The sequence below is a fragment of the Onychostoma macrolepis genome, chromosome 16 (assembly GCF_012432095.1).
Source record: "Onychostoma macrolepis isolate SWU-2019 chromosome 16, ASM1243209v1, whole genome shotgun sequence".
Taxonomy (NCBI): Eukaryota; Metazoa; Chordata; class Actinopteri; order Cypriniformes; family Cyprinidae; genus Onychostoma; species Onychostoma macrolepis.
In genome coordinates, this window is record NC_081170.1 from 3,760,113 (window position 1) to 3,774,461 (window position 14,349).

Sequence of the window (14,349 nt, forward strand, 5' to 3'; positions counted from 1 at the left end):
TAAAGTCTTCATCCATTCTGCTTAGGAATCTCAAGCATATTGAATAACGCCGCTGACACAAGTTCAGTATGAATTATATACAATATATGATGAAAAAGCTGTTGAGATTTGAGAGGCCACTTTAGAAACAAGCTTTACGTGTCTGAATTCCAGTGTCTGTTATCAAATCTAGTCAGACACCTTTCTAGGGAGTATTTTAAGGATGCAAAGGCAGGCTAAAAATTTGGGCAGCATCAGGCTCAAACAAAGAGAGAGAAAAAATAAATGCCATTGAATGTCAAAGATATTGATGAAAAATAGTTTAGTCTAATTAAAAGTTGACAGTAGTATAAATATTTGTGTGTGTGTTTAATTAAAATAAAAAATAAAAATTTTAAAAAAATATAATATTAACACATTTATTTAAAAGGTTAAAAAATAATATTTAGATTAATTAAATTATTAATTATTGATATCATTAATAATAGTATTATTTTTATAGATTTCTTTGCAATTGCCTAACATGTAACACATATATTATGTCAAATATAAATAAAAATAAAAATTTATGTGTGTAAGAATATGTAAAATATAAAATACAAAGTTTTTAATTAAAAAAGGTTATTTAAAAGGTACTCTTAATATCATTTCTTATAGCCACACACACACACTTATGACATCAGTAAGAAATAATATTAATTACTTTTAAAAAATACTTAATAGCTACTTAAAAATAAAAATAAGAACCTAATAATTAAAAAATAATAATTATGATATAGTATATAATAACAGTATAATAATATGCCGATAATATTATAGTGTAATAATATAATATTATAATAATTTATATAATTTGAGTGTCACTTATGAGGTTCCATTTAATTTAAGATGCTGGTCGTAGGTTTTAAACAGAGCTGGTGTCTCTGCTGTAGACTCCGAATGTCTCTGAGGTGCACAAATACAGCATTTCTGCCTCATATAGGTGGGGTGTGTGTGTGTGTGTGTGTGTGTGTGTGTGTGTGTGTGTGTCTGTGTCTGTGTTTCGGTGTTTAGCGCCCCTAGAGATTCACCACAGACTGACCTCAAACAACAACAGTTCAAATGTAAAATCATTGTATTACAAATAGCCTATCCAAAAGCTTTACATTTACTAAACAATCATTGTACACAGACATGAAAATATATACATGTATAAAACACAAAATCATAAAAGCGTTAACAAAAGTAGGCGAGTTCTCATATTGTTAGTTAAATTTCAGTAGCTGCAACTTTTACAAAGTAGAATGCATGGAGACAAAGCCTGCATTTATACCCGTTTCAAACAACATGATGCCACAGGGAAAATCATTTCAGAAGGGTTTTGAAGACAAAAGTCCAAATAAGTTAATGTTTCAAAGAAACTCTTTTCCTGAGCACACAGAACTTGGTAAAAAATAAAACACCCGCAGGATCAGAATTTGCAGCAGTATCCGCAGCCTTTGTTGCGGCAGCAGTTGCAGCAGTATCTGCACAGGGACAGATGGCTCTGACGTTTCACCCTGAAGAACGCCTAAAGGGGGGAAAAGAAATTACATGTTATTTAGGACCTCCTAAACACATTAAATTAAAATTTAAACCAAAATTAACATATGAATTATTTCATATTATTACAAATGAATTAATAATAATATCAATTAATAGTTTTTATAGCTTGGAACGACCCAAATGTAGAATATATAAAGTGTTTGATTAAATAAAAATGTAAAAAAAAAAAAAAAAAATTATAATAATTTAAAAACAATATTAAAGTAACTAATGATAAAAATAATATTAAATAATAAATCATTTAAATATGAATATAAATAATATAAAATAAAAAGTGTTTAGTTAAATATAAATTTAAAAAAAATAATAATTCAAAATTATCATGAATTAAATCTATTAATTATATACAGCATGTGTGTGTGTGTAATTAACCACACGTATTAACGCTACTAATTCAGCAGCTTGAGCCGAATTATAATCCTCTTTTATCTCCCCAGTGTCTGACACCACGGCATAGCCACAAAGATAGATGCCATCAGAAGGTTTTGAGCATGACCCATCAACATGTATATGCTCATTTTAAAAAAAAGCTCATTTTAATTTTAAAAATAAAAAATATAATCAATTAATTAATTATAAAAAATAAATAAATAAATAAATAAATAAGAAGAAAAAAAACATAAAAACCAATAAAAAAATAGAAAGTGTTTCATTAAATTAAATTTCCAATTAATAATATAAAATAAAAAATCTGATCCGGTTACATACCAGAGGATTTGGGTTTGTTTGTTCCTGTGAAGTTTCTGTCAGATGCTCGTTCTTCTGTGGTGTTTCACTCTCCACATGATGCTCATCTTCAGTCTCCTGATGAAATATAGAAGGTAAGACTTTAAAACGGGTAGTATGTTTTTCATTAGGGGAGCAAATCATTAGTGATAATGCTAAAAATATATTGAAGTTGCATGACATTTTGTTTAAAATGTTCACCAGTAAGACATGTTAAGCATGTCATAAATGTAAAGATGTTTAATATGACAGTTTCATGGTAAGACTTAGTATGAAGCATGCATATACCGTATAATGCACTGAAAGTAAATAATATTAATGATGGTTCTGCATGCACCCATCCATGTCGTTTCAGCACAGACGCTCACCTGTGTGAAGGGTACGGCTGTGGTCTGGAGGAAGCAGACGCATGCGATGAGGACTGCAGCAGCGAGAGCCACACGTGTCAACTTCATTTTCACTTCTGTAACGTTGAAGGCTGTTCTCTTGAGGAGCTGATGTAGAGGATGATATCTGCTGAAGTGATTCCTCTGTTCTTCTGTAAGCTTTACTCTTTCTTCTGCTTATGACAGGCGCTGCTCTGATATTTATACTGAGCTCAGAGAGCCCTTTGACCTGCAAGACTCTTCCCGTCAGCTCTTACACAACACTGGAAACTCTCAGCAGCAGCACAGCGGTGGAAATTACAGCAAATCTACAGTATAGAGATAAAAGAAAGAATGAATCAATGAATCAAGACAGAGTTTTGATAACCAATAAGCATTGCATTGGTTTACATGAACTCCGCAGCAAAAGAAGGAGCCTCGATACTGATAAAATGTCAGTTTTAAATGATATAGTGTCAAAAGTTCGGTTTTAAATGACATATTATTTTCCTTCATACTCCTAAATCAATATAATCCTTAGGTTGTCCATTAAAGTATAATATACACCAGACCTTTAAAAAAAAAATGAACATCAGTGCTGTCAGTTTTCTGTTTACTTCCCCAAGAGAAATGTATGCTTTTTCATTATGACTCCGAAAATAAAAATGGGACAATATAATATTATATATATATATATATATATATATATATATATATATATATATATATATATATATATATTATTTATTTATTTTTAAATATATATTTTTATAAAATTTGAATAAAATAGAAAAATAAAATAAATACACTTTAATACATTCTCATTAAAAATAAAATAAATTAAATCATTAAATAAATAGAAAAAATGCTACATAATGTAATGTATTAATGTAATGTAATTTAATGCATTGTAATGTGTTTTAACAGTAACAAATTCTCTTTCCTTGTAATGTTCATGTTAGAAAATATGTCCCATATTCTTTTGTATGTACCATTTACAGTGAAATTTTCATACTTCCTGCTTTATGCCACTATCTTTTGTAAAGCTAATATTTATGAAAAATGGTCTACAAATCAATTTGAATTATTTGAAAATTAAAATGCTTAATATTCTAATAATGGGCAGAATGGAAAAAATAAATGCTGTTAACTGCTGTTAAAAAATCTAAAACTTGACCATGTATTATTATTTTTATTATTATTTATTTATATATTTTTTCGGTTATAGGAAAAAAAGGGGGAAATCCCATGATAAAGTGTGATACACATGTAACATGAGTCATTAACTCAGTGTGAGACACACGTGATGAATGAGAAACACTTTGAATAAACTCACTGTAATTGTTGCTGTATAGATAAACTAATAACAGTGCCTTGTCCTCACACGATTCATGAGTTGTGTAAGCGTCAGATAACCTTCTGCCAGCGTCTGTCAATAATGTCAATAAATATAAACCACAACAGCCTCATGATGGACACCAATAATGATTTCAATTATCGTTCTGAAGAATTTAAAGTGCAGATGAAATCGCCATGAAACACAGACCAAACCATCTGCGTCTCTCAATTTATTATTCTCCTAATGACAGAATTTCCATTAAATAAAGGACAAGTCTAGGTCACATTTTGGGGAATAATGATTTAAGATTCTGCTTGAATTATGTAGTAATGCACTTTGTGGGTGATACATTTTTTTCTTGCTATTTCTGTTTCTTACTGGTATAAATCACAGTAAATGCTCTTTATATAATCTATGATCATAGGCATCATGAAATGCATTGCAATGAGAATTCCCTATTTTTATTTATTTTTTAATCAGAACTGCAGCACCACAGTAATAATGCCGTATGCATACTGTGCACAGTGTGCTAATATCCTGTATGCATGGAATACCTTGATGATATTTGTCAAAGTGTGCATAACAAAGAGGCCACATAGGAGATGTCAGGATATCTGTGGGAAACGGAAAAATATATACATAATGTAATGTATTTAAATAGTAACAAATTCTCTTTCCATGCAATGTTCATGTTAGAAAATATATCCCATATTCTTTGTATCTGTGCTGTTTCCATAGAAATTGTCATGTTCATTTTTGTAAAGCTGATATTTATTATGAAAAATGTTCAACAAATTAATCTGAATTGAATTGACAATGTTTAACGGGCAGAGGAAAAACAGAAATGCTAAATACAAAGTAAATATTTTCTAGATGGCCATATATTTTTAATAATTTGTTTTTGCTTTAGTACAATGACACATAGAAGCCAGTTATTTAATTTTAATCACAAGTTCTATTTTTAATCTATATATGACACTAATATATATTATTTTAGTGTTTAGATATTATATATTTTTTTGTATTTTGAATGAGTTTTTATTTTCAGATTTTAGTCATTCAGTTGTGTGTTTCAGTCATTTTTTAAAATATGTCTATACTTATATTTTTATGGCACAAATATTGATATTCATTATGAAAAATACTCTAAAAACGAATTTGAATTGTATTGGAAATTTTTAATATTATATTATATAATAAAATGTGTGTGTGTGTGTTTATTAGTATTATGAATTATTTTTTATTTTCATATGTTCTGATTTCATATTTTCTGTTTTTGTAATTTAGTTGTGTGCTTCAATTATTTTTAATAGATTTTTTTTGATTATACAAATGTTTATTTATTGTTACTTCAGGTTTAGTTTTATTTTTTTGGACAATAAGTTCTTTAAGATAATTTTTTTTATTTTTGTAAATTCTGTTTTTGGTCATTTAGTTGTTTGTTTCAGTCATTTTTATTTTTTATTTTAATTACATTTTTATTCAGGTTTAGTTTTATTTTTTTAGTACAGTAAGTTTTTAAGATAAAATAAGTTTTTATATTTTATTTGAGATAATTAAAACGGTGTGTTTTTAGTTAATAAGTTTGATTAATTTATGTGAAACACAGTGTCTCTTTCAAAACCCTGATTCATTATTACTTTGCATCATCTCTCAAAAACAGTGCAGCACAAGCTGTGGTGTTCTTGTTTGCAGTATTTCCCGGGTAAGCAGTCTTTCTCAAGAGCTGTGCGTCTGTTGGAGAGCGACGCCAGCGCTATCAGCTGGGATCTTCTGCTCAAACAGACGCAGACGCTGCTGTCGACCTGACAGGCGCCACAGCCCGTCTCTCTCCTCTGTCCCGGGCCAATGACCCCTCTCCTCCTCTCTTACCTGCACGGATACCACCTCTTACAAGAACTCATCCACTCGCGCTTTCCCAAACAGATCACCACCAAAACATGACGATCGATATCTAGCCTTTACAAAAAGCCTGTTCTAATGAAACCAGGTGAAAACAACCAATAGTGAGCTACTACAGAAACGAAAGCTGCTAGAAAGGTGGTTTGATGGTCTTAGATGGTTTTTGCTGGTCTACTATCTGGTGTTTTGCTGGTTTTTAACAGCTGCACTGAAACCAAATCCCATCTAAAACCATCAAAACAGACCAACTTTATGCTGTTTTCTTTAGAAATACATGCAGCTGCCTTCACAGGCAACATCACAACTGAAAAGTGAGCCTTTTTGGATTTATGTAATTTTGATGTGTTATTTTGTATGTTATTCCTCTTAAAAACCAATAAATGTTTAGTTTAAAACAAACTTTTTTTTTTTTTTCATATTCTAAAGATTTTGCAATTGCATATAGTTTGTGTTAGGTTTTGCTTTTTTTGCATAAACACGCATTTGTCACTGCATATAATAAAACTGAAGCATGCATATTAAAGTTGAAAAAAATGTTGATTACACAAGAAAAGTGAGATATTTTAAATGCAGAAGATTTGATTAACAATTGATTTTAATAGGTTTTGATGTAAGCATGTTGTTTAGCAAATAATAAGCATAAAGCATTCAAAGTTGGGTAAAAAATATTTATACCATCCTTTTGGATGTTTTTCTTTTTTTAAATAAGAATAATGCAATGCATTCTGGGATTGTCTTCTGAGAGATGTGATTGTGCCTAAGAAATTAGCATGAAAAACTTTTTAAAAAAATCTTAGAAGGCAACATACTGTAAATATGCTGTTTACCTTTTAATATAGTCTTTATGTCAGAAGTGCATCATGTCTGATCTAGTTAGGGGAAAAATCATCCAAAGTTGGAAAAGTATGAAATGCTCTTCTGAGTTTGATGGATGTAGCTTTAAAGCTGAAAAATAAAATAAAATAAAAAGACATTTAAGGACAGCATAATAAATATAATTATAAATAAATATATCACATTTTAGGACAATACAATAAATATTAAATGTAAAAGTCAGAGTTCTTCAATAGAAAAAGCTTGAAATGGTGCCTACACAGGCAAGGTGCTCGTTGTTGTGCTTTTTCTGTCTTCTCAATTTTACAGCCAGTTTCACTACACAACAGTTGTTGCCGTTGGCTTTTTATTCGTTTGCTTGCTTTTTCAATTTATTTCTCAATATATGACCAAAAAAAAAAGAGACAGCGGGCACATGAAGTCATGCAGAACGGCTCCTCGCCATTTCTGTTTATAGTAGACAACAAGCTTTTTTCAATTTTAATGGTACATGAGGTCTCTATTGTGGCGAGGTGAATGAAGCTACTTGACCTTCAACACCTGATTGACTCAGTCAAGGTGTTTCTGGCCCTGCTGGAGAATAACAGATGGTGGAAGTAGTGCAGAACAGTATGTACCATTAAATAAAGCATCTATTGAATAAAGCAAGAATGGAAAACAGAGTCCAGTATCTTTGAATAGCCGCTGAACCTCATGTTCAGGCTTCAGAATAAAGCAACAAGCAAAAGGATGCCATAATATTTGATGGATCATCCATTGACACTTCACTAAGCCTAGAGCTAAAAGCATTATTGACCAATCACACCTACAAAATCACACCTTAACAATCAGCTAATAATACTGAAAGAAGCCATTAATAGTCCTCTGTCCTACTTATGCCATGTGTGAACGATTTGCTTCAGCAGGGATTTCGCGCTAAACAGGAAGCTAATGGGAAATGAAATGTGTCAGATAATCAGATTATATAGGTGAAAATGTAGTTACTTCACATCTGTTGTGAAATGCAAGGATCTTGCCTGAACAGCGGCAAGAGAGGAAAAATAATTTCTATAATGATTGTAGAAACAAATCGGAATGGAAAACAAAATAAGATTTAAAAAAAAAACAGTTATATATAAATAAATAAATAAATAAATAGACATAAATAAATAAAAATACATAATATATTAACAAATAAACTCAAAAGAAGAAAAACAAAAATAATAAAAAATAAACTGCTACATTACTATAATATATAAATAATATTATAAATATAATAAGATAAAAATAATAACAAAAATAAAGACAAAATAAAATCAAATAAAAAATAATATTTAAATAAATAAATAAATACAAAAGACAAGAAAAAATATTAATTAATAAAAATAAAATAAATAAATAAATGAAATAATATAATATATAAATTATACAACATAATAAATAAATAATAAGAAATAAAGGAAATAAAATAAAATATTTAAATTAAATAAATAAATTAAATTAAATTAAAATGTAAATACAAAATAATAAAATGAATAACTAAAATAATATAATATAATATACATATAGTATAAAGATAAAAAAATAAAGGAAAAAAAATAAAACATAAATATATATATATATATATATATATATATATATATATATATATATATATACATATACATATACATATACATACACATACACACACATACACACACATACACATACATATACACATTTAGGCCCGGTTTCACAGACAGGGCTTAGACTAAACCAGGATTACACCATAGTTCAGTTAGGACATTTAAGTAACTTTTATAAACGTTCTTAGAAAAAAAACATTACTGGTGTGCATCTTGAGGCAAAACAAAGATCAGTCAATGCAAGTTTCTTTCAGTTGGAACAACTCAGACTTACATTTTACTCTAGGATTAGGCTTAACCCTCGTCTGTGAAACCGGGGATAATTATCTATTCCATATATTTTAGAACAGCACGATAAGAAAGGAGAAAATGCCTTCCTTATCTTTTGTTGCTAATGTCAAAGATCACCCGTCCAATCAAAATCTGTATTTTGCTGCAAATTCACTTTGAGTCCAAATTATGCCATTTCACCCTTTCCTCATCCCTTCTGTTTATTCATATTTCTTCCTATTTTATATTTGACCCCCACGATCTGTGGTTCTATTAGCCTTCATCCCACCGCCTGACCTGATATTTGTGAGTTTCCGCTTCTTTCATCAAGCGCCATCAGATTTCATTTTCATCCAGCCTAATAAATAAATAAAAGCTATTGATTTTATAGACGAATGCACTCGTCCAAATTTGTTTGCTTTCGACCTTTTCGCATTTATTCTTGCAAAAGACAATGAGACGGCTGTTGCAATGATGAACATTCACAGAAAAGTGAAGAGGAAGTCAGCGTGTCGCCTTCCGTTCCAAGTCACTCGGCTGCTCAGTAAAGCGAGACACCACCAGCTCTTCTGGAGAAAATAGAAGAGCGCTCCTACACTAAGACTAGATGAGAGGCAGTGGGGAATAGAGGCATGAACCTGTATGAATAAATAAGAGCGACAAGCTCCTCTCCTGTAATCGCCGCACACAGAACCCCGCAGCCGAACAATGGCTTCTGCTGAAGCGGCGTTACAGCGCTGTAAAACACAAAAGAGCTGGGCAGCTGCGAGCAGACGGGTTCACTGCGCTCTGACATCAGTTCAGCTGCGACAATCAAGTCCTTCAGCAAGAACACAGCCCATACAGCGAGGACTCCGGCGGCCCCAAACGTCTATGTTACGCGCCAAACTGATCGCTTTTGTGTGCTTTGGAGAGTCACCCAAGGTCTCGAGTACCATGGAGACTTTTATAGACTCAAACCCAACATCATTTCACTGTGCGTTACAAAAAGCCTTTCATACACTGCAGAAAAATAGACGCATTGTTTTTTTTTCCAAAAGTCATTTCCAAAACACTGCAACCATTGATTTGGTTTAAAAAAAAGTATCTAAAATGCAAAAAAAAGGGAGTTATATTTAAGATTATAATATAAAACTATATTATATTTTATACTAATATAAAATACAATGTATTTAATGTTTATTACATAATTTACAATGCTTAAGGTGTGGAAAGTACACTTGTACTCTATTGAAGAGCCAAGGCACTGCATAAATTAACAAAATTATTATGCTAATAACAGCTTTATAGTTTGATCAAAGAAAGCAACTTTATGCTTTTCATAAAATAAATAAATAATTTTAAATAAAATATATAATTTATATATAATAAAATGATTATTATTATTACTATTTAAATAAATAAATAAATTATATATATGATTTTATGAATACATTTATAAATGCATTTATTATTGACTGATTGATTGATTGATATTTTATATTTATTAATACATTTATTAAACATCCATTATACAGTTTGGGGTCAGTATGATTTTTAAATAATAATAATAATAATAATAATATTCAGCATTAAATTGATCAATAGTGACAGTAAGGACATTTATAATGTTACAAGAGATTTATTTTAAAATACTTTAAAAAATATTAAGTAGCACTGATTTCAAGGGAATAAATCACATTTTAAAATATATTAAAATAGAAAAGTAAGTATTTTTTTCCAGAGGAAATGTCACAAAGTGACATCCAATAAAAACATCTATTTTTCATTCTCATAATATTTCACAATATTACTGTTTTTACTGTCTTTTTGATCAAATAAATGCAACCTTCACTGTAAAAAAAAAAAAAACTTAAAAAAACATTTTTTACCAGCTTTTTTTTTTTGAGTTTGCTCAACTTGTTTTTGTGGGAGATTCTCAAATTTTTGTTGCCTTAAAATTTTAAGTTGGCTCAACTTTTTTTTTTTTTACAGTGTTGGTGAGAGGAAGAGACTTCAAAATCTTATCAGCCCCAGCAAAACCTCTAAAGGAAAACCTTAGGTGTGGTCAGTTATGAAAATGAAGCATACTAATTTAGAACAGGATTTTGAAATTTAAACTCATGTACCAAGTAAAGTACAACAACAGTATTTTGGCTTTATCAAGCCAACACAATTAAAGCAGCATCCAGGAAGCTTGATTCTATTGTTTGTATGTATTTGCAGGACGGCAGAGACGGTGATGTCCTAACGGGACACGGGTCCATAGATCAGTCACGTCAAACAGAGCAGCGGACACACAGACGCCTGCCTATGTGTGTCTGACCGGCGGCTCACAGACGTGCCAAAAGACAAGACAGACACCAAACGGGCTGGAAAGTCAAGGTCAAGGAGAGATGACCTCAAAAAAACAGAAATTAGGTAATCAAGGATATGAGGATGCCACTTTTTTTTTTTTAGCACTGCAGTATTTTTTCTATTGTTTTTTCAAAGATTCTAAGCCTCCCAGATGAATCACAACATTGCAACCTTGGATATAAATGAAAATTAATCATTTTAATTTTTTTTAAACAATTTTAAAATATATATTTTTTCTTTATAAAATAATTTTGCCTTAAGATTTTGTTTTTTATAATTGTATGTGTTTTTTTTCGTTTGTTTGTTTTTATCTTAAAAATTGTAAACCAAGATGAATTACAACATTGCAACAGTGGATTTGAATGAAAACATTTTTATTTTTTTTAAACAATAAAAAAAAAAAAACATACATTTGTGTGTGTGTGTGTGTGTGTGTGTGTGTGTGTGTATGTATGTATGTATGTATGTATGTATGTATGTATGTATATATATATATATATATATATATATATATATATATATATATATATATATATATATATATATATAGCATATCATATTTTTTATTGTTTATAATTTGTTTAAAAATGTCAAATTTTATATGTGACCCTGGACCACAAAACCAGTCATAAGGGTCAATTTTTCGAAATACGCATTCCATTGACGTATGGTTTGTTTGGATCGGACAATATTTGGCTGAGATACAACTATTTGAAAATCTGGAATCTGAGGGAGCAAAAAAATCTAAATATTGAGAAAATCGCCTTTAAAGTTGTCCAAATGAAGTCCTTAGCAATGCATATTACCAATCAAAAATAAAGTTTTGATATATTTATGGTAGGAAATGTACAAAATATCTCCATGGAACATAAAAGAAAAATGTGAATTTTGACCCATACAATGAATTGTTGGCTATTGCTACAAATATATCCGTGCTACTTATTACTGGTTTTGTGCTCCAAGGTCACATATTTACTAAAATATCTAAACCTCCCAGATGAATCACACCATTGCAACACTGGATTTAAATGAAAAAAGTATTTTTTAAATATTTTCACTTTTTTTTTTATCATAATTTTCTATATTTGTCTTCTAACTTCATAATTTAAAAACAATATTCTGAAAAAATAAAGTTAAAGATAAAATATAACCCTACTGCCTATAAGTGATTGGTGATTCAATTCAATTCAATTCAAATGAGCTTTATTGGCTGATTCAACTAATTTAATATTTATTGCAAAGTTTGAGAGTCTAAAGAGACTCTTACATAATTTGCAATGCATACGGCATGGAGAAAACAAACTGTTGCACTCTATTGAGTATCCATGGCATGCATAAAGAAAATTAATATGCTAATAATAGTTTTGGAGCATCTGGCATTTGATCAATGAAAGCAGCGTTATGTTGTTCATACTGATAAGATTGAGATTACCTGCTGTCTCTGGTGTCACGTGCCGTTCTCCGATAGTTGAGGGTCATTTCCTAAGCAAGGTGTGAACAATGATGAATGATGAGGAGAATTATAATGAGTGAAGAATCCCTGGAGACGCCGAGATGGTTGAGAATAAATGATGTCTGAAACAAGAAAAGATATTAGCCAAGCGTTCGCTCTGTTTTCAAGAACAATCTGATAAAATCGTCCCAGCTGCGACTCAAACCTCATTTAAAGACACAATAGAGACAGTTATGAATTGAGAGAGATTGAGTGAGCTGCGCTTTCCTCTTCCAAACTATTATCTCTCAGGTCATTTGTATTAGACAGGCCTATGTTTAAAATATTGGAGACAATACATCAATCACAGGAAGGCATACAGGAAAGATTTGCCAATCCAGTAGAGTCACCTGAAAAAACCTTTAGAGTATGAGGATGGGCGATATATGAAATATTTTCACAATGATTTGCTGGTTATATAAAATTAAGCAACATTGTGAATAATTGCATTTGATTTTTCCAGTTTCTGTGTGTAATACACAACTGTAGACAACATAAGATGTTTTAGGCTAATTTAATTTCTAAGAGTTTAATAAATCAGTTCAAAACTTTGCTTTGGTTGCAAACAATTCAATTAAATTGATTAACTGATCTGATTAATTCAAATGAGTACAGAAAGAAATAATTTACAATGTTTGGTTTAAACAAACAAATAAATATTATTAAATCATATCAGACAAAACACACATATCTTCAAAACTCTTAAAAATATATGTATTTATTATTTTTTTTGCTGTATAGCCCAGTCATTAAAAAAGTATTATAGAAATTAAATTATGATTTTATTGTTAATTTGAATAGCCCACAATGGCAATTTTTTTCATGGATGAATAATGAAATATAATTAGAGAATTAATTAAATGAATGAATAAATAAATAATTAAAATAACAAAAATAAGTTAACATAAAATATTACTTTAAAATGGCATGACAAGATCAAATAAATTAGATAAATAATTTACAATGTTTGTTTGTCATAATTAATTAAATAAAACTTTTTAAGCCATATTAGACAAAACACAAATACCAACACATATACTAAATAGCTTCAAGTCTTAAAATATTTATTTATTTATTTAATTTTCTTTATTTAGTGAGTTAGTTAGGGTTAGTTAGTCCAGCCCAAAAAGTAAAGACTTAGTAAAAATAAAGTAAAAATAGAGACTAACAGAAATTAAGATTTTATTGTTTATTTCAATAGCCCACAATGCTACTCTTCAAGCCTTTGTGTACTAGATTACACATGTAAATTTACTTTTATTTATTTGAATTTGTTTACAACTAAATTCGGTAGTTAAGTCCAAAATCATTCAAAAGTTTCCTCAAAGCTTGGTCGGTTATACAGACACTAAGCTCCGGAGACAATTTGTTCATGTTTTCTACTGCAAACAGTTAGGATGCTGAAACTTCATATTATAATCCACATGAAAAGCCAAGGAGGTTTAAATAACCTCAGCTGCTTAATATCCGTGTCAATGAGACCTTCACAGACCATTACTTTGAAGCAAAGTTTATGAAGAGACTGTAAAAGCCATGCAGAGGAAAGTTTCTCTGCCTCTCTGAGGAGAGTTTACGGTCATATTAAAACTCCTGCAATTATTTCTCACTGTTTATTTTTCGGTCAACTGTAAGGCCACTAGGGTAATCATTGCCGTTAAGGGCAGCATTTATCACTAAATAATTATCATAAAGCAGCAATCTGCTCACAGTCCTGTAGAGAAGGTGTGATATTTATCTTGCAGAAATGAAGAGATTGACATAAAACAGCAGACGCTGTAGTCTATTATTAGCTGCATAGTCATCAGTACAGCAGACAAAAGAGTTATTTTTAGTTACGTATATTGTTTTTCTTCGCTATAATGTCTTAAAGGAACAGTTTGCCCAAAAATAAAAACTTTGGTCATTTACTCACCT

The 14,349-nt window shown here is 30.1% G+C and overlaps 1 protein-coding gene across 1 annotated transcript; it reads right to left on the reverse strand.

The window, feature by feature from the left end:
• Window positions 1–1,111: 1,111 nt before the first annotated feature.
• On the reverse strand, window positions 1,112–2,789 carry hamp (hepcidin antimicrobial peptide). Its single transcript, XM_058747162.1, has 3 exons — window positions 2,658–2,789; window positions 2,272–2,367; window positions 1,112–1,528 (listed from the first exon to the last, which is right to left on the reverse strand). The coding sequence occupies exons 1-3, from the start codon at window positions 2,742–2,744 to the stop codon at window positions 1,430–1,432; spliced, it is 282 nt and encodes a 93-aa protein (XP_058603145.1). The 5' UTR covers window positions 2,745–2,789; the 3' UTR covers window positions 1,112–1,429.
• Between the last annotated feature and the right edge of the window lie 11,560 nt (window positions 2,790–14,349).